We start from the raw sequence: 19,177 nt of genomic DNA on the forward strand, positions 1-19,177 counted from the left end.
ATATATATTATACATTAACATTATAAGATATATAAAGAAATATATATTTACAAATAAAAGGAAAACATTTTCTATGTGAAGAATATTGGAATGTAAAATATGCATAATGCACTTCAGGTTTTGCGCTGTAGGTCTAACGCAGTGTCTGGTTAGTGCACACAAAGAATTAGTTATCTTAAGGCGTGTTATGTAAATATTAAATACTGAAAAATAATAATAATAAAATTATTAGAGTTACTATAAAATATACATATATATTCTATTTGTTTTCTCATTTTTAAGTACATCTATAATAATTATTTTAATATATTATTAATATTTTTAAATATTTTATAATTAATAAATACATAATGCACCTTAATATAACTCATGTTGGGTTAGCACACATGAAGAATTAGAGTACTCCTGTCTGGTTTTGCCCACATAAGCCTGACAACAGTACACTAATTCTTCATGTGCGCTAAGCTGATACCAATGTTCTTCACATAGAAAAAAAGGTTCTTTTCATTTTAAAATATATATTTATATATATATATGATTATGTTAATGTAAATATATATATATATATATATATACCTACATATTTATATGAATATATACAGGTATTGGTATACATAGCTATATATAAAAATCTATTTAAAACAAAAATAACATTTACCATTATGTGAAGAATATTTTTATGTAAAATATTAATAACTTCTGTTGGGTATAGCGCTGTGGTTTAATATGGGGTCGGGTTAGCTCTCAAAAGATAAGTGTTGTTTTTTTTTTTTATTCTCTGCTCTCCGTTGAAGTCTATGAAGAGAAAAGTTAATGCGGTTGCGATATCGTTTAGTCAATGCGCATCCGGTTTCGCTCTAGCGCAAAACTTTTACTTTCAACTTGTAATACGCGTGCTAACCCCTGCGTGCAAGAGCTTTACGTCTGTCTTTACGTCTGGCGGTGTTATTGCTCAAGCGAAAGTGCTTGTAATCTGGCCCAATGTAGGGTGCACTGCAAACAGATATGCAAGTATCCTGTAATGCCAGGAACTTGCACACACATGTCCAAAATAAAATACTCCCAACAATTTCAGCAAATTAGCTATTTTATTCAGCTGCAATCAAAACAATAAATCTTTCCACTGTACAATGTAAAACTAATCTATGAAGAACTCTAAATGTTGACCCATTAAAAAGTAACACAACCTACAAAATACCTTTCACCATTCTATTAAAAGGGTTTCACAGACCTGGTACTACAGTACCTTAACGCTCATCTCTTTAGGTAGACCAGTCTCATACTGTGGAAATATCCTTAAAGTTAAAGAGTTGTTCTTCTTTCCTTGGGCTGCTACAATTCTTGTTTCCAAAGGCTCTTTAAAGTCATGTGTCCACTCAACAGAGTGTGTGCGGTAAATTTGCTGTGAGCTTTCACATGGTTGACTGTGATCTGGGCTAAAAGAAGTGCTTGTCCTCAGCCCCCGGAAACCATGGTGGCTTGTGGCTTTTGTCTCTGTTGGGGAACTATCAACAGAGCCTGGGCAAGACTTTCTGGAAGCCTTATAAGACTGCTTGGGGAAGTCCAAACTGCTGGTACGAACACAGTATGCCTGGCGTTTTTCTGTAATGCGCAAAAGCTCAATCTGTCGGCTGGGAAGCACAAAGTCGCTGTCATAAATCTGTAGTGGGGGTCGCTCATCTTCCTGAGATAAAACTTTAGGCTCGTGGCTCTGCAGAACGTCTGGCGTTCCATCCCTGAAGCTTCGGAGTGTTCTCCTACCACACTCCTGCCCAGAAGAGTAAACTAGGTCCAGCTCCTTGGGACTCTGGGCACGGCTGGAATCGTAGTCACTGTCAGTTGCCAGGAATACTTCAGAAGATCCCTCTTCATCTGATACACCATGCAAATCTAAAAGAGGGGAAGACTGGTTTGCAAACTTGACGTCCAACAGTTCGTTATCAGAATATGGGGCAGCAAGGAGATCTGCCGACACAAAAAATAGAAAATATTCTAAGCAAGTTTGTATATAACCCCCCCCCCCCAATAATAGGATTCATAATAGCATAATGGATGAAATAATAAAATAGTAAAAACATAATTTATGCTTACCAGATAAATTCCTTTCCTTCCGGATAAGGAGAGTCCACGGCTTAATTCCTTACTGTTGGGAAATACAACACCTTGCCATCAGGAGGAGGAAAAGACGCCCCAGCCAAAGGCTTAAATATCCCTCCCACTTCCTCATTAGCCCAGTCCTTCTGCCGAGGGAACAAGGAAAAGTAGGAGAAACATTAGTGTATAAATGGTGCCAGAAGAATAAAATAAATAATGGGGACCGCCCGTAGACAAAAAATGGGCGGGGCCATGGACTCTCCCTATCTGGAAGGAAAGGTATTTATCTGGCAAGCATAAATTGTGTTTTCCTTCCTAAGATAGGGAGAGTCCACGGCTTCATTCCTTTCTGAGGGCACCACAGCCTGCAAAACTTTTCTTCACCTGAAACTTCATCAAACTTGTAAAATTTTGAAAATGTAAGGTGGACTTGGTAGCCGCCTTACAAATCTGATCCATATAGACCTCGTTCTTAAAGGCCCAAGAGGAAGCCACTGCTCTAGCGGAATGAGCCGTTATCCTCTCAGGAGGACGATGTCCTGCTGTCTCATAAGCTAAGTGGATGACACTCCTTAACCAAAAAGATAAGGAAGTCGAAGTAGCCTTCTGCCCCTTACGATTCCCCAAATAGACAACAAACAAAGAGGAAGATTGTCTAAACTCCTTAGTAGCCTGAAGATAGAACTTCAAGGCGCGAACCACATCCAAATTGTGAAGTAAGCGTTCCTTCGATGAAGCAGGATTAGGACACAAGAAAGGAACCACAATCTCCTGATTGATGTTGCGATCTGACACAACCTTAGGAAGAAAACCTAATTTAGCATGTAAAACTGCCTTAGCTGCTTGAAAAATCAGATAAGGAGGCTCACATTGCAAAGCAGAGATCTCAGAAACTCTGCGCGCAGAGGCAATAGCCAATAAAAAGAGAACCTTCCAAGATAACAATTTAATGTCAACGGAATGCAGAGGCTCAAACGGAACCTGTTGCAAAACCCGAAGAACAAGATATAGGCTCCAAGGAGGAACTCTGGATCTAAACACAGGTCTGATCCTAATCAAAGCCTTAACAAAGGACTGCACATCTGGAAGCTCAGTCAGTCTCTTGTGCAATAAAACCGTCAGGGCTGAAATCTGTCCCCTCAGGGAACTAGCAGAAAAGTCCTTCTCCAGCCCATCCTGGAGAAAAGATAATATCCTGGCAACCTTAACTCTGTGCCAGGAAAAAACACTCTCTTCACACCAGAATAAGTAGGTCCTCCACACCTTGTGGTAGATATGCCGAGTAACTGGTTTACGAGCTTGAATAAGAGTATCAATGACAATCTCAGAGAAACTTCTCTTGGCTAAGACTAAGGGTTCAATCTCCACACAGTCAGCCTCAGAGAACCTAGATTTTGATGAACAAATGGACCTTGTATCAGCAGGTCTCTGCGACAAGGTAACTTCTTTGGAGGAGATGAGGACATCCCCACTAGATCCGCGAATCACATCCTTCGCGGATCATTGCGAGCAATCAGGATTACTGATACCCGCCCCTGCTTGATGCGGGCCTCCACACGAGGAAAAAGCGGTAATGAAGGAAAAGGACATATGAGTTTGAACTTCCAGGGCACTGCTAGTGCATCTATTAGATCTGCTTGGAGATCCCTCAACCTCAACCCGTACCTGGGTAGCTTGGTATTGAGATGAGACATTGAGACGGGACGCCATGAGATCTATCTCCGGCATCCCTCACTTGCTGCATATCTCTGCAAACACCTCGGGATAGAGAGACCATTCCCCTGGATTAAAGGATTGCCTGCTGAGAAAATCCGCCTCCCAGTTGTCCACACCCAGAATGTGGATTGCTGACAGCAAACAGCTGTGGGCCTTTGCCCACTCCAGAATCTGAGATACTTCCTTTATCGCCAAGGGACTTCTCGTTCCCCCCTGATGGTTGATGTAAGCCACTGAGGTTATATTGCCTAATTGGCATCTGATAAACTGGGACGAACCCAGAAGTGGCCAAGCCTTCAAGGTCTTGAAGATTGCCCATAGTTCCAAAATATTGATCAGGAGGGAGGTCTCCTCCTGAGTCCACAACCCCTGTGCCTTCTTGGCACCCCAAACAGCTCCCCATCCGCATAGGCTTGCGTCCATAGTCACAATCTCCCAGGATGGTCTTAAGAAGCATGTCCCTCGGGACAGATGATCTGGACAGAGCCACCAAGAGAGCGATTCTCTTGACCGGCTGTCTAATACAATCTGTTGAGACAGATCTGAATGATCGCCATTCCACTGACTCAGCATGCACAGTTGTAAAGGTCTGAGACAGAACCTGGCAAAAGGAATGATTTCCATGCAGGACACCATGAGATCAATCACCTCCATAAACTGAGCCACAGAGGGTCTCAAAGAGGTCCGGAGGGCAAGACATGCCGATGTTAGCTAGCAACGTCTCTGGTCTGTTAGAAATATCCTCATGGATATGGAGTCTATTATAGTACCCAGGAATTCCACCCTGATACTTGGGATAAGAGAACTCTTTTCCAAGTTTATCTTCCATCCATGTGATCGCAGAAGACTGAGAAGGGACTCCGAGAATTCTTCTGCAAGACGAAAGGATGGTGCTTGCACCAGAATATCGTCCAAGTATGGGGCTACTGCAATACCCTGAGTTCTAGGACCGGCTAGAAGAGCCCCCAGAGCCTTCGTAAAGATTCTTGGAGAAGTAGCTAGGCCAAACGGAAGGGCAATGAACTGGAAGTGTTGGTCCAGGAATGCAAATCTCAGGAACTGAAAGTGTTCCCTGTGGATTGGAACATGAAGGTAAGCATCCTTCAGATCTATAGTGGTCATAAACTGGCCTTCCTGAATGAAAGAAAGGATGTACCTTATCGTCTCCATCTTGAAGGAAGGAACACTGAGATATTTGTTTAAGCACTTTAGGTCTAGAATTGGGCGGAAAGTTCCCTCCTTCTTTGGGACCACTAAAAGGTTTGAATAAAACCCCAAACCTCTTTCTACAATAGGCACCGGGACAACAACTCTTAAGGAGGATAGATCCCGAACGCACCCTAGAAAGGCATCCCTCTTTCCTGGTCTGGTAGACAGATTTGAGAAAACGAATCTGCCCCAATCCCGGATCGGGCCCTGCCCCTTCATGCTGATTTGTTTTCGGCGGGCTTCTTATTCTACTTGGATTTATTCCAGGACTGAGCCGGCTTACCAAGTACTCTTGGGTTGCTCTGGCTTGGAGGAGGATTGTTGTCGTTGGGATTTGTCAGAACAAAAGAAGCGAAAATTTGAAGATTGTCATCCCTTAGACTTGTTCTTCTTATCTTGCGGTAGGAAGGCACCCTTGCCTCCGGTAACCGTAGAAATAATGGAGTCCAGGCCTGGACCAAATAAAATATTTCCCTTGAAGGGAAGAGAAAGGAGTCTGGACTTAGAAGTCATATCCGCAGACCAAGACTTCAACCAGAGTGCCTGGCAGGCTAGGACCGCAAAGCCAGAGGCCTTTGCATTTAGCCAAATAATTTGCATGTTGTCATCACAATTAAAATAATTAGCGATTCTCAGAGCTTTAATTCTGTCTTAAATATACTCGAGGGGAGACTCCACCTCAATGAGTTCCGACAAAGAGTCGCTCCAGAAACTGCGGCAACTGCACCTGCCGGTTGAAACAAAAATCCTGTATGTTAAAACATCTTTCTCAGAAAGGTTTCCATTTTCTTATCCATCGGCTCTCTGAACGAAGATCTATCCTCAAGAGGTATAGTAGTACATTTAGCAAGCATAGAGATAGCACCATCCACCTTAGGAATGGAGCCCCACAAATCCAGTTGAGAGTCCGGGACCAGGAATCTTAAAAATGTTCGCCATCTTAACTGGCACAGGAAAAGTAAAAGGAACTTTCCTGTCTTTGTAAACTGTCTAATTTAGGTATCATAGGTTCTTCAAGCAGCGCGGCCTCTGGAACCTCTAACGTAGAAAAAACCTCCTTAGTTAAAAAACGCAAGTGTTCAATTTTAAATCTAAAGGACGGTTCCTCCGCAGCAGGAGACTTAGACGCTAAGGACTCCGACCCAGAGTTCTACAGAGGTTAACTCATCATCGGATAACTGGGACATAATAGCTAAATCCGATAAATATTTAGATGACTCCGGGTCAGGAGAGCTATGTTTAACCTTTCTCTTGCGTTTGTTAAAGCGAGGTAATGCACTGAGGGCCACAGACACCGCCTTTTGTAACTGCGCGCCAAAGTCCGCAGGAAGAAGGCCCCCTCCGGATGGAGGATTAGATGTGCTACGGGGAACTGCATGTGGAGTGGATAATGTAGCAAGGGTAGTAATCTCACGGGACGCCGAGTCCAGAGAGGTAGATGGCTAAGAGGGACCAAGAGACTTTATAACGGTGTTAAGGCATGTGGATCATAATTGAGTGGGCGGGAAAACTAAGGCCTCCTCACAATATAAACAGATATGATTTAGTACAGAAGGAGTATCTTCTAACATGTCCTCCGTAGCTCAGGTTATACCCACAGAAGGACACAAATAAAAAAGTTTTTATTATTATAGAAAACTGCACCTTTATACTCCCAATGCCTGGGGCACTCACCACCTCCTAGACCCAGACAGTTAACAGAGGAAACACTCTCCTCAGGTTCAAAACTCAGCCGGTCACATGGAATGCAAGACAGTACTTCCCCTGTTATTACAAGTACAACAAGTAATAAGAGCTGGTTAACACTTTAAAAAATGAAAGTGAAACTTAAAAGTGAAACCTGTTTGTTCCAGCCAAAAACACACAGTCTATCAGCCCAGGAATAAATCACACAAAGCAGCATGTAAATAATTAATACACTGATGAATTAACCCCAGCTATTCAATAAACCCCCTTCAGAGGATATTAACCATGGATTATATCAAGGTATAAAGGAGCCACACTGTGAACCTGTTGTGGATCAGAACACAGCCTATCAAGTGTGACAGTGTGAGTAAGAGAAAGCAGGCAGTGAAACTCGTCAACGTCAACACTGCTTACGAGCTGTTGTTAGCAGTAGTCTGGATGGTTTCGCAGAAAAACTTTCCCTGCATCTCCAGACTCTAACTTTCATCAATACTCTTACTGAGAGGTTGACATGACTACTTAAAACTCCAGTCCTATCTCGAAGGGCAGATACCCTTTTTCAGGACTCTCAGAATCTTCTGACACTTCTCTGCCACCTCCTAATGTGGCGGAAGGCAAAGAATGACTGGGGTAATGAGGAATTGGGAGGGATATTTAAGCCTTTGACTGTGGTGTCTTTGCCTCCTCCTGGTGGCCAGGTGTTGTATTTCCCAACAGTAAGGAATGAAGCCGTGGACTCTCCCTATCTTAGGAAGGAAACCAATAATAATAACAACATATTTGGCTCTACTAGAGGTAAATGGGATACTAAACATTTTGTACTGCTATTGAGATGGGATGTAGTTCTTTACAGAGCTCACAAAGACACAAAATAATGATACAATCTAGTGCACATCGTTACATATTATGAAACAACCCACAGATGTGCATGTGTTCATCCCACAGATGGCAGGCTGCTGGGACCCTGTTCACTTTGAGGGTTATGGTGACAGCATAGTTTCAGATCAAACAACAAAATATGAAAAAAAGAACATTTAGCAAGGATTTCTAAACTGCCCACCCATCAAACCGTTAATTAATGTGGACAATATTTAATGCCACATTGGAGAGGTTGGCTAAAATGCAAAAAGACAAATCTCCCCTCTAGTTCCCATATTAAAGGGACAGTCAAGTCAAAATTGAACTTTCAGGATTCAGATAGAGTATATAATTTTAAGAGGCTTTTCAATGTATTCCTTGATTGCTCTCTCTCTTCCCCTCTCTTTTGCTCTCTCTCTCTCTCCCCCTCTCTTCTGCGCTCTCTCTCTCCCCCTCTCTTTTTCAATCTCTATCCCCCCCCTCTTTTGCTCTCCCTCTCCCCCTCTCTTTTGCTCTCCCTCTTCCCTCTCTTTTGCTCTCTCTCCCCCCTCTCATTTGCTCTGTCTCCCCTCTAATTTGTTCTCTCTCCCCCTCTCATTCTGGCCTCATATGGAGGCGGAGCACCGATCGCACTCCGGCTCCATATGCGGCAGATGCCTAAAGCTTCAGGAGCTCCAGCACTCAGCTGTTATGTTACAGTTGAGAGATGGAGCTCCTGAAGCTGTCTTGCGCTGAGGTGGCTGCGCGGGGATCCGGGGATCCAACATTCCTTTGAGGATACGTATGCAACTGCTGACAGCGACGGGCGCGTTACAAATGCGATTATAGTTTAGATTATCCTGAAATAATAAAATGGATCATGGGCCTTGCAATGTCTGAGATTATAGCACAAATAAACAGTGGTCAGCATATTAGTCAGGTTAGTGTGATATAAAAATGACCAGTTACCTGTGTTGAGTTTCCTGCTGCTCTCAGGAGAGGGGGTTGGTGATGGGAAGTATTCCAAGTGTGATGAAGTGGACTGAGGTTTCTCCTTTAATGAAGTATCACCTGATCCATCAAGAAACCAAGTAAGAGGTACCGTACATGATGGTTGCTTGTACCTTGCATGCTGAAGAGCGTCCATCATCCATCGCATCTCTCTCCAGATCTCTTCCATTTGCTGCACATGAAGAGTGAACAGGAGAGTTATAGAAAGATAAAATCCATTTGTGTTGGCTAAAGTATGGTAAATTTTAAACAAAAATAAACTTAATCTAGGTGAATTAAAATGCACATTTGAAAGCTACTGTATCAGTTAACTTGGCCGGTATGAGTTATTGACATCAAATTTTTATTAATGGAAAATGCATAAGTCTATAAGTTGTACTGCACCAGAGAAATCAATCCCTCTTTTAGGGCCCAATAATCAAAAGCTTGCTGTCATGGAGAGAAATCATGCTAAATCTTTTAGGGCCATTTTTGAGCATCAGATGGTAATGTAGGTGTCTCTTCTTCACATTCAGAACCCTGCATGGTTAAATTAACAGTTATCAAGCTAAAAGTTGCCTTTTTAAAATAGTTTGAGGGACCTTGGAGCACTGGTGAGATTTCTTAGAGAGCATTAGATCATCAGGCTCTTGGTCTATAGCACATCATTTTCCCCCATCAAACCCCTAATGAGAAATGTCACTAATACGTGCATAAAAAAAAAATCACCTTTAAATATCACAAATAATGTAAGCAATGCATACAAATCAGTCATTTCATACGTCTGTTTTGTTGCTTGTTGTATATATATTACAAAGCATAATTTGTACCAAGAACGGTTGGTTCTAGGCCATAACATTTTGGGGTGTAAAAACTGACCACAAATCTAAATATCACTGACATAGAAAGGTATCTCATATATCACCTATTCATATATTTGTTTAGTTATTTTAAATTCCCTTCTCACATCACCAACGGCTTGCTCTGCGTAGAACAAAGGACATGTAAAGGAGACAATACTGTGTAAGTTCAGGGCAGCTAGTCTATTTTAAGTAACTATTAAATCAGTATTGACAATGTGCTCTAATTAAAGTACAGTCATATTTTAAGGACAGTACACTAGCTATAGAGTGTCAACTATTATAAAGAAGCCTGATGAAACAGTTGTTACCGTGAAACGCGTTGCTTGCTTGATATTTTGTGTTTTACCAATAAACAGTTTTAACTTTTATGCTACCTTGCCATTTCTTGAGCTGTTTACTTAGCTCACTATTGAGTACCACAGTGTCTGAATCGATACAGGGAGTTACTGGGGAAGATTTTTAACCACGTTTCAGAGACGGATGACTCTAAAGGATCCGGTCTGCCTATTGTGATGGATACCGGTTACCCCGACTGGGTAGCTCTGCCAAAGGGTCCTTCCTATACCTGGAATATGCCATTATGTAGTGGAGAAAGTGATTATAGTGGAGCCCACCCAAATGACTAGACAGACTAGTATTCAAGTGAAACATAAAGAACAACTATTGTGGAAACACATTGTTTTTATACACAAACTGATCAAGATAAAGAGCCTTATCAGATCCCCAGATCTCCCGCCATTCCTGCCTCTCGAGACAGGCTGGCGCCCCCCATAGTGTCCTTTGTTTTATAGAGTCTCAGAGGTACAGTGGTGGCTATTCCAGGGTGTCGTTGGAAAGCTACGGGTGATCAAACGTACAACGGGAAGGCCAAGGACAAGTAGGAGTTGTAGGGGGGTCCGAAATCCATGGTTCCCAAGGGAGCTCCCTTCCAGCAATCACCCCACCTTTTGCCCTCCCTAGGGGTACCAATCCCCAAAAAAGGCGGAGCTCTGGGGCGAAGGGCCGCTGGAGCGACATGGTGTGAGTGTCAACAGTTATTCGGGGAGGCACAGCCAGCCAGTAGTTCCAGGAGTCCGGCCAGCCGGAAAGGGGTTAGGCGGTCAGAGATCAGCTCTTCTGGGAGGATGTAAAGCATACAAAATAAACAGAACCAACCATCTGGGAGATCGCGAAAGCTCTCCAAAGTCAAAATACGCTGAGAAAAGGTGAGGGGCTAGGTAGTAGGGGCTGGAGGTTTAACCTTGGCAGTCTGGTATCCATGACACCTATATTGCACACATATGTGTACACATATGTGCTTCACCTAATGTGAGTGCATTTTGAAGTTTTGGTACCATTGACCGTTTAACACTATGAGGTGCCTTCTCTGATTCTTTCATAGACCATTGTGGTGGACAGCCTGACACCTGAGAAGAGCCGCCTGAACAACACAGTTCAGATAGAGTGTCCTATGTGCTCCATTCAAATTGCATGTTTTTGGACCAATTTGGACTGTTTATATACGAATTTAATTGTTAATATTATATACCACTATAAGTTCCATTGTTAGACTAATATATTGTAAGTCACCCTTATTTTGCACCATCAATTGTGACTAAATATACTTTATTGATTGTGCTTGTTTATAACTATTGTAAAGAACTGAATACAAGCTGGGTTCAATCCTAATTAGAAGCTGCTTCAGAGTTATGTATATCAGTAGAAGTATTTACACCACTGTGCAGTATATATATTTTATCCTCAAAGGGACATGATACCTAAATGTTGAAACACTTGAAAGTGATACAGAATAGCTGTAAAAAGCTGACTAGAAAATATCACCTGAACAAATATAAGTAGAAAAGGAAGATATCTTAATTCAAAATGCCCTCAGTAGCCACAGCACATTGCAAAGGGAATTTAAACAGCCAATCAGGATGCTAGCCCCGGGGCTTGCAAGGGATTGTGCATCTGGCATGTGCTGCACAGTCATTTTATTTCCCTCCTCAGTTTAAGAAAGTTTACTATGAAATATTGTGAGATTTCAGTGAAATCTTATGAGATCTTAGTAAAGCAAAGCATGACCTCAGCACTGCTGATGCTGATTAACTATTGCTTCTTTTTAACCTTCCGCTGGACAGTAGCTGACAAATAAATGTTCACAAAGGGCTTACTCTGATGAGCTGAAGAATTTTTGAGGTGAAATATCTTCCTTTTTTACATAGAGATGTTCATGTGATATTTTCTTGTCAGCTTTTTACAGTTATCCTGCATCACTTTCAAGTGATTTAGCATATGGGTATTATTTCCCTTTAACAATGTAAACCCTAAAAGTATGCATCAGTTACTTGAGTATAAATATATGCACTCAAGACCATGGAATAAAACACGTCCCAACATAATTTCTGATTCACATCCCATCATAATATAGTTGTATGTTCTAATTATTTAGGAAAGCTGATTATCAAAACTTGTCACCATGGAGAGAAATGACACAAATAGGATTCTTTTTAGACCTTATATTGTTTTATAGGCGTTTTCCCTTCACATACAGAACCTGAATAGTGAGATAAACATCTTTCAAGGTAAAATTTGTGTTTCTAAATATCTTTGAGGAACCTCACCATACTGACAAGACGTCATCTTGCCTGAGTGGACAGCTTTAGATCATTGGGCCCTTAGTGAGGGAGATCCAGGGGCAGAGCAGAAATGGAGATAGGTGGTTCAGTGTCATGGCGGAAAGGGAAAGTAGGCAGATTGGGGTGTGGGGGATTTTTATAAGGTCCTGTCAAACTGTGACAGTCATACAAAACATGGAAGTTGGGAGTTCTGCTACCAAGATGTTTTTTTAATGCAAAATTTACCATCAGTAAAGTCTATAAATCTATAGTCTACAAAATTTAGCAGATAAATAATTTGAAAAGGTTTTCCTAAAGAAGACCCAAATATCATGTAAAAATATTTTTTCATTATGAATCACACTGTCAAGGATACTCTTGATAAACAGACCAATAAGAAGCACGGAAATTGTGGCAAAAAAAGCTGTAATCAAAATATTAATTGCAGTTTTGCCACAAAAAAACACACATTATTTTACAAAACAAAAAGAATGTATTTATAGTCAAGACTCGAGGGGAAAATGTTTTTCAGTAACCTAAAACTCTAAATGCAAAAAAGAAATCTGCAGACTTAACAGCAAGGGAGCAAGGCCTGGTCAGACCAGACGACTCCTTAAATTGCCTTACAACCAACAGCTGTATTTGCCAAGGAGCAAACTGCCACGATAAATAAATGGCACAGAGAGAAGTCTGCAGTGGGCAAATCCAGTACATACAATGTAGCTATCCTACTTCCTTTGTGGGCTTTGGAAATGTCAGGCCTGTATTAGTGGTGAAAAGGTCTCCTATCCTGTTGGCTTCTGCAGCCATACATTTATACAGTTATCAAACCACTTCTTAAATTTCCTGCAGATTATCCCTGAATGTTAGCAACTAACCTACGTCTGCCAACAGACTTGTATTACTCATAGGAGATTTGTGTTTTTTCTTCTGGCAGGGAGAGTTCATTGCTGTTTGGTAATGTGGGTGATATTCTGTTTTCACAAATCACTAATATTGGAATTTTTATCTAAATATAATAAGGGCTATATAAAATGCAATGGAATGCAATTGGAAGTCTGACTACAGTCTAAAATATGTTTCAGTGAATCACCTCAGTTTAAAACAATTTTAAATATCATGATATTACCCATTGGTCAGACAAAAATAATTAAAGAACTTATTTGTATTGTATGATTTTATAATATAAAGTAGAAGAGCGTACATATTTTATATTTATAATTGCATTTTGCTGACCTAAAACACAAACAAATTTGTTTCCTCTATATACTCTGACCATGTTTAGATAGAGATTATTCTAATTACGTAGAACATTTTTGAGACGTAGTATTAAATCACAAAATACACCATTTGCTTTCGACAACAAATGCAGAATGTTCTAGAAACATTTGACGTTCCATTTAGAACGCGATTAACATTTGTTCTTTTAAACAAATGTGCTGAAACATTTACCCAGAGGTGCCCATGCACACCATAAAGCAGAAAGGGAGGGTAGTTACCATTTAAGAACATTCTCTGACCCTTAGTTTAAAGAACACTTATATATAGGGTCTCTTTCAGAAAATAATCTCCTGCATATATATTATTAAATCCCTTAAAGGGACACTGAACCCAAAAATTTTCTTTCGTGATTCAGACACAGCATTCAATTTTAAGCAACTTTCTAATTTACTCCTATTATCAAATTTTCTTCATTCTCTTGGTGTCTTTATTTGAAATGCACGAATGAAAGTTTAGATGCCGGACCATTTTTGGTGAATAACTTGGGTTATTCTTGCTAATTGGTGGATAAATTCATCCACCAATAAAAAAAAGTGCTGTCCAGAGTCCTGAACCAAAAAAAGAAGCTTAGATGCCTTCTTTTTCAAATTAGATAGCAAGTGAAAGAATAAAAATTGATAATAGGAGTAAATTAGAAAGTTGCTAAAAATTGCATGCTCTATCTGAATCATGACAGAAAAAACTTAGGTACAGTGTCCCTTTAATTATCTGTAATATCCCCTTTTCTTCCATTCTTAGTAATTTAAAGTAACATATTTTAGCAACCTTCTTGTTATGTTTTTAATTATAATAAGATATGCACCATTTCTATTATTGTTCTTTGAATGGTCAGTAATTTATTTTAATTTTTAATATGCATTTTATTGAATAGGTTAATTGTGTTTAAATGTTCAAATTTATAAAACTGTATACCCCATTTCAAACCTCTACACATGTATATATACATTTTTGGAGATTGAAATGTCCACAATTCTGGTTGTTTCCAGTCTTTTGAAGGGACCTGAAGTGGCATAGCCCTGGCGACTATCTCCTCAGTTACTGGACAGTTTACCATTGCTAATGAGATATTCGTTTTTATTTTTTCCTGACGCACATCTAAAACGTGTTACAATTTAATTACTAATGCACTATTAATATGTTACAAAATCATATATTTTATCATTGATTAGGAATTCTTTGAAAACGCTACATGCTCTTTGTAAAAGATATGACCATTTTCATAATGAATCTAAGCAAGTCAATATATTTTTTTTATGATTTCATATAGTACTTTACCATATATTTTCCCTCAGATGAAGTGGAGAGTTAGACAAGAAACGCGTAAGGGCTGTGCCTGATCTGCATCCCATCACTCTCTAGAGGAGGATTGTCATGACTAAGACTTCACAGGTTCCTTTGTCTAAATACGTTTTGAGGATAGAAGCTTATCATAGTAACCATTTCAAGTATACAGAACTCCCGGTTGGCTCCTAATTTGTGTGACTGTTCTAATTTGGAAGCTCTGTCTTCTTTCCCAATTATCTTTTAGTTTCTAAAAAAAAATTGATTGCTCAAACCACAGCCAGAAACACAAATATTCCATTTCAGACCACCCTTGATTCACTCAGCCTTTAAAAAAAAAAAAAAAAAATCACATTGTACCATGGCTTGGCTGTTCATATACAACATGAAATGCATGTAAACTATTTTGATAGATTATCATGAAATATGTACACAAGCTGGAGTGTAACATTACACAGATTATTCATATACTATTAATATGTATTGTGTATAAGTAATTTCTTTCATGTAATTAGCAAGAGTCCATGAGCTAGTGACGTATGGGATATACATTCCTACCAGGAGGGGCAAAGTTTCCCAAACCTCAAAATGCCTATAAATACACCCCTCACCACACCCACAATTCAGTTTTACAAACTTTGCCTCCTATGGAGGTGGTGAAGTAAGTTTGTGCTAGATTCTACGTTGATATGCGCTCCGCAGCAAGTTGGAGCCCGGTTTTCCTCTCAGCGTGCAGTGAATGTCAGAGGGATGTGAGGAGAGTATTGCCTATTTGAATGCAGTGATCTCCTTCTACGGGGTCTATTTCATAGGTTCTCTGTTATCGGTCGTAGAGATTCATCTCTTACCTCCCTTTTCAGATCGACGATATACTCTTATTTATATACCATTACCTCTGCTGATTCTCGTTTCAGTACTGGTTTGGCTTTCTACAAACATGTAGATGAGTGTCCTGGGGTAAGTAAATCTTATTTTCTGTGACACTCTAAGCTATGGTTGGGCACTTTGTTTATAAAGTTCTAAATATATGTATTCAAACATTTATTTGCCTTGACTCAGAATGTTCAACTTTCCTTATTGCAGACAGTCAGTTTCATATTTGGGATAATGCATTTGAATCAAACATTTTTTTCTTACCTTAAAAATTTGACTCTTTTTTCCCTGTGGGCTGTTAGGCTCGCGGGGGCTGAAAATGCTTCATTTTATTGCGTCATTCTTGGCGCGGACTTTTTTGGCGCAAAAAATCTTTTCCGTTTCCGGCGTCATACGTGTCGCCGGACGTTGCGTCATTTTTTGACGTTCTTTTGCGCCAAAAGTGTCGGCGTTCCGGATGTGGCGTCATTTTTGGCGCCAAAAGCATTTAGGCACCAAATAATGTGGGCGTCTTATTTGGCGCTAAAAAATATGGGCGTCGCTTTTGTCTCCACATTATTTAAGTCTCTTTTTTCATTGCTTCTGGTTGCTAGAAGCTTGTTCTATGGCATTTTTTCCCATTCCTGAAACTGTCATTTAAGGAATTTGATCAATTTTGCTTTATATGTTGTTTTTTCTCTTACATATTGCAAGATGTCTCACGTTGCATCTGAGTCAGAAGATACTTCAGGAAAATCGCTGTCTAGTGCTGGAACTACCAAAGCTAAGTGTATCTGCTGTAAACTTTTGGTAGCTATTCCTCCGGCTGTTGTTTGTGTTAATTGTCATGACAAACTTGTTAATGCAGATAATATTTCCTTTAGTAATGTACCATTGCCTGTTGCAGTTCCTTCAACATCTAAGGTGCAGAATGTTCCTGATAACATAAGAGATTTTGTTTCTGAATCCATCAAGAAGGCTATGTCTGTTATTTCTCCTTCTAGAAAACATAAAAAATCTTTTAAAACTTCTCTCCCTACAGATGAATTTTTAAATGAACATCATCATTCTGATTCTGATGACTCTTTTGGTTCAGAGGATTCTGTCTCAGAGATTGATGCTGATAAATCTTCATATTTATTTAAAATGGAATTTATTCGTTCTTTACTTAAAGAAGTACTAATTGCTTTAGAAATAGAGGATTCTGGTCCTCTTGATACTAATTCTAAACGTTTAGATAAGGTATTTAAATCTCCTGTGGTTATTCCAGAAGTTTTTCCTGTTCCTAATGCTATTTCTGAAGTAATTTCTAAAGAATGGGATAAATTGGGTAATTCATTTACTCCTTCTAAACGTTTTAAGCAATTATATCCTGTGCCGTCTGACAGATTAGAATTTTGGGACAAAATCCCTAGAGTTGATGGGGCTATTTCTACCCTTGCTAAACGTACTACTATTCCTACGTCAGATGGTACTTCGTTTAAGGATCCTTTAGATAGGAAAATTGAATCCTTTCTAAGAAAAGCTTATCTGTGTTCAGGTAATCTTCTTAGACCTGCTATATCATTGGCTGATGTTGCTGCAGCTTCAACTTTTTGGTTGGAAACTTTAGCGCAACAAGTAACGGATCATGATTCTCATAATATTATTATTCTTCAGTATGCTAATAATTTTATCTGTGATGCCATTTTTGATATTATCAGAGTTGATGTCAGGTTTATGTCTCTAGCTATTTTAGCTAGAAGAGCTTTATGGCTTAAGACTTGGAATGCTGATATGGCTTCTAAATCAACTCTACTTTCCATTTCTTTCCAGGGTAACAAATTATTTGGTTCTCAGTTGGATTCTATTATCTCAACTGTTACTGGTGGGAAAGGAACTTTTTTACCACAGGATAAAAAATCTAAGGGTAAAAACAGGGCTAATATTCGTTTTCGTTCCTTTCGTTTCAACAAAGAACAAAAGCCTGATCCTTCATCCTCAGGAGCAGTTTCAGTTTGGAAACCATCTCCAGTCTGGAATAAATCCAAGCCTTCTAGAAAGGCAAAGCCTGCTTCTAAGTCCACATGAAGGTGCGGCCCTCATTCCAGCTCAGCTGGTAGGGGGCAGGTTACGTTTTTTCAAAGAAATTTGGATCAATTCTGTTCACAATCTTTGGATTCAGAACATTGTTTCAGAAGGGTACAGAATTGGTTTCAAGATGAGACCTCCTGCAAAGAGATTTTTTCTTTCCCGTGTCCCAGTAAATCTAGTGAAAGCTCAAGCATTTCTGAATTGTGTTTCAGATCTAGAGTTGGCTGGAGTAATTATGCCAGTTCCAGTTTCGGAACAGGGGATGGGGTTTTATTCAAATCTCTTCATTGTACCAAAGAAGGAGAATTCCTTCAGACCAGTTCTGGATCTAAAAATATTGAATCGTTATGTAAGGATACCAACGTTCAAAATGGTAACTGTAAGGGCTATCTTGCCTTTTGTTCAGCAAGGGCATTATATGTCCACAATAGATTTACAGGATGCATATCTGCATATTCCGATTCATCCAGATCATTATCAGTTCCTGAGATTCTCTTTTCTGGACAAGCATTACCAGTTTGTGGCTCTGCCGTTTGGCCTAGCTACAGCTCCAAGAATTTTTACAAAGGTTCTCGGTGCCCTTCTGTCTGTAATCAGAGAACAGGGTATTGTGGTATTTCCTTATTTGGACGATATCTTGGTACTTGCTCAGTCTTTACATTTAGCAGAATCTCATACGAATCGACTTGTATTGTTTCTTCAAAATCATGGTTGGATGATCAATTTACCAAAAAGTTAATTGATTCCTCAGACAAGGGTAACCTTTCTGGGTTTCCAGATAGATTCAGTGTCCATGACTCTGTCTTTAACAGACAAGAGACGTCTAAAATTGATTTCAGCTTGTCGAAACCTTCAGTCACAATCATTCCCTTCAGTAGCCTTATGCATGGAAATTCTAGGTCTTATGACTGCTGCATCGGACGCGATCCCCTTTGCTCGTTTTCACATGCGACCTCTTCAGCTCTGTATGCTGAATCAATGGTGCAAGGATTACACAAAGATATCTCATTTAATATCTTTAAAACCGATTGTACGACACTCTCTAACGTGGTGGACAGATCACCATCATTTAATTCAGGGGGCTTCTTTTGTGCTTCCAACCTGGACTGTAATTTCAACAGATGCAAGTCTCACAGGTTGGGGAGCAGTGTGGGGATCTCTGATAGCACAAGGAGTTTGGGAATCTCAGGAGGTGAGATTACCGATCAATATTTTGGAACTCCGTGCAATTTTCAGAGCTCTTCAGTTTTGGCCTCTTCTGAAGAGAGAATCGTTCATTTGTTTTCAGACAGACAATGTCACAACTGTGGCATACATCAATCATCAAGGAGGGACTCACAGTCCTCTGGCTATGAAAGAAGTATCTCGAATTCTGGTTTGGGCAGAATCCAGCTCCTGTCTAATCTCTGCGGTTCATATCCCAGGTATAGACAATTGGGAAGCGGATTATCTCAGTCGCCAAACGTTGCATCCGGGCGAATGGTCTCTTCACCCAGAGGTATTTCTTCAGATTGTTCAAATATGGGAACTTCCAGAAATAGATCTGATGGCGTCTCATCTAAACAAGAAACTTCCCAGGTATCTGTCCAGATCCCGGGATCCTCAGGCGGAGGCAGTGGATGCATTATCACTTCCTTGGAAGTATCATCCTGCCTATATCTTTCCGCCTCTAGTTCTTCTTCCAAGAGTAATCTCCAA

General features: G+C 40.0%; 1 protein-coding gene across 1 annotated transcript in view; it reads right to left on the reverse strand.

Annotated features, from left to right (window-relative positions):
* Positions 1-19,177, reverse strand: part of LOC128641853 (ankyrin repeat and fibronectin type-III domain-containing protein 1-like) — a 258,194-nt gene that overhangs the window by 5,053 nt on the left and 233,964 nt on the right. Inside the window, exons 17-18 of the mRNA XM_053694414.1 lie at positions 8,512-8,725; positions 1,247-1,965 (exon numbers count right to left, since the gene is read on the reverse strand). Coding sequence (XP_053550389.1) covers positions 1,247-1,965; positions 8,512-8,725 — 933 coding nt within the window. The remainder of the gene's footprint in view (positions 1-1,246; positions 1,966-8,511; positions 8,726-19,177) is intronic.

Source organism: Bombina bombina, chromosome 11, assembly GCF_027579735.1.
Source record: "Bombina bombina isolate aBomBom1 chromosome 11, aBomBom1.pri, whole genome shotgun sequence".
Lineage (NCBI taxonomy): Eukaryota > Metazoa > Chordata > Amphibia > Anura > Bombinatoridae > Bombina > Bombina bombina.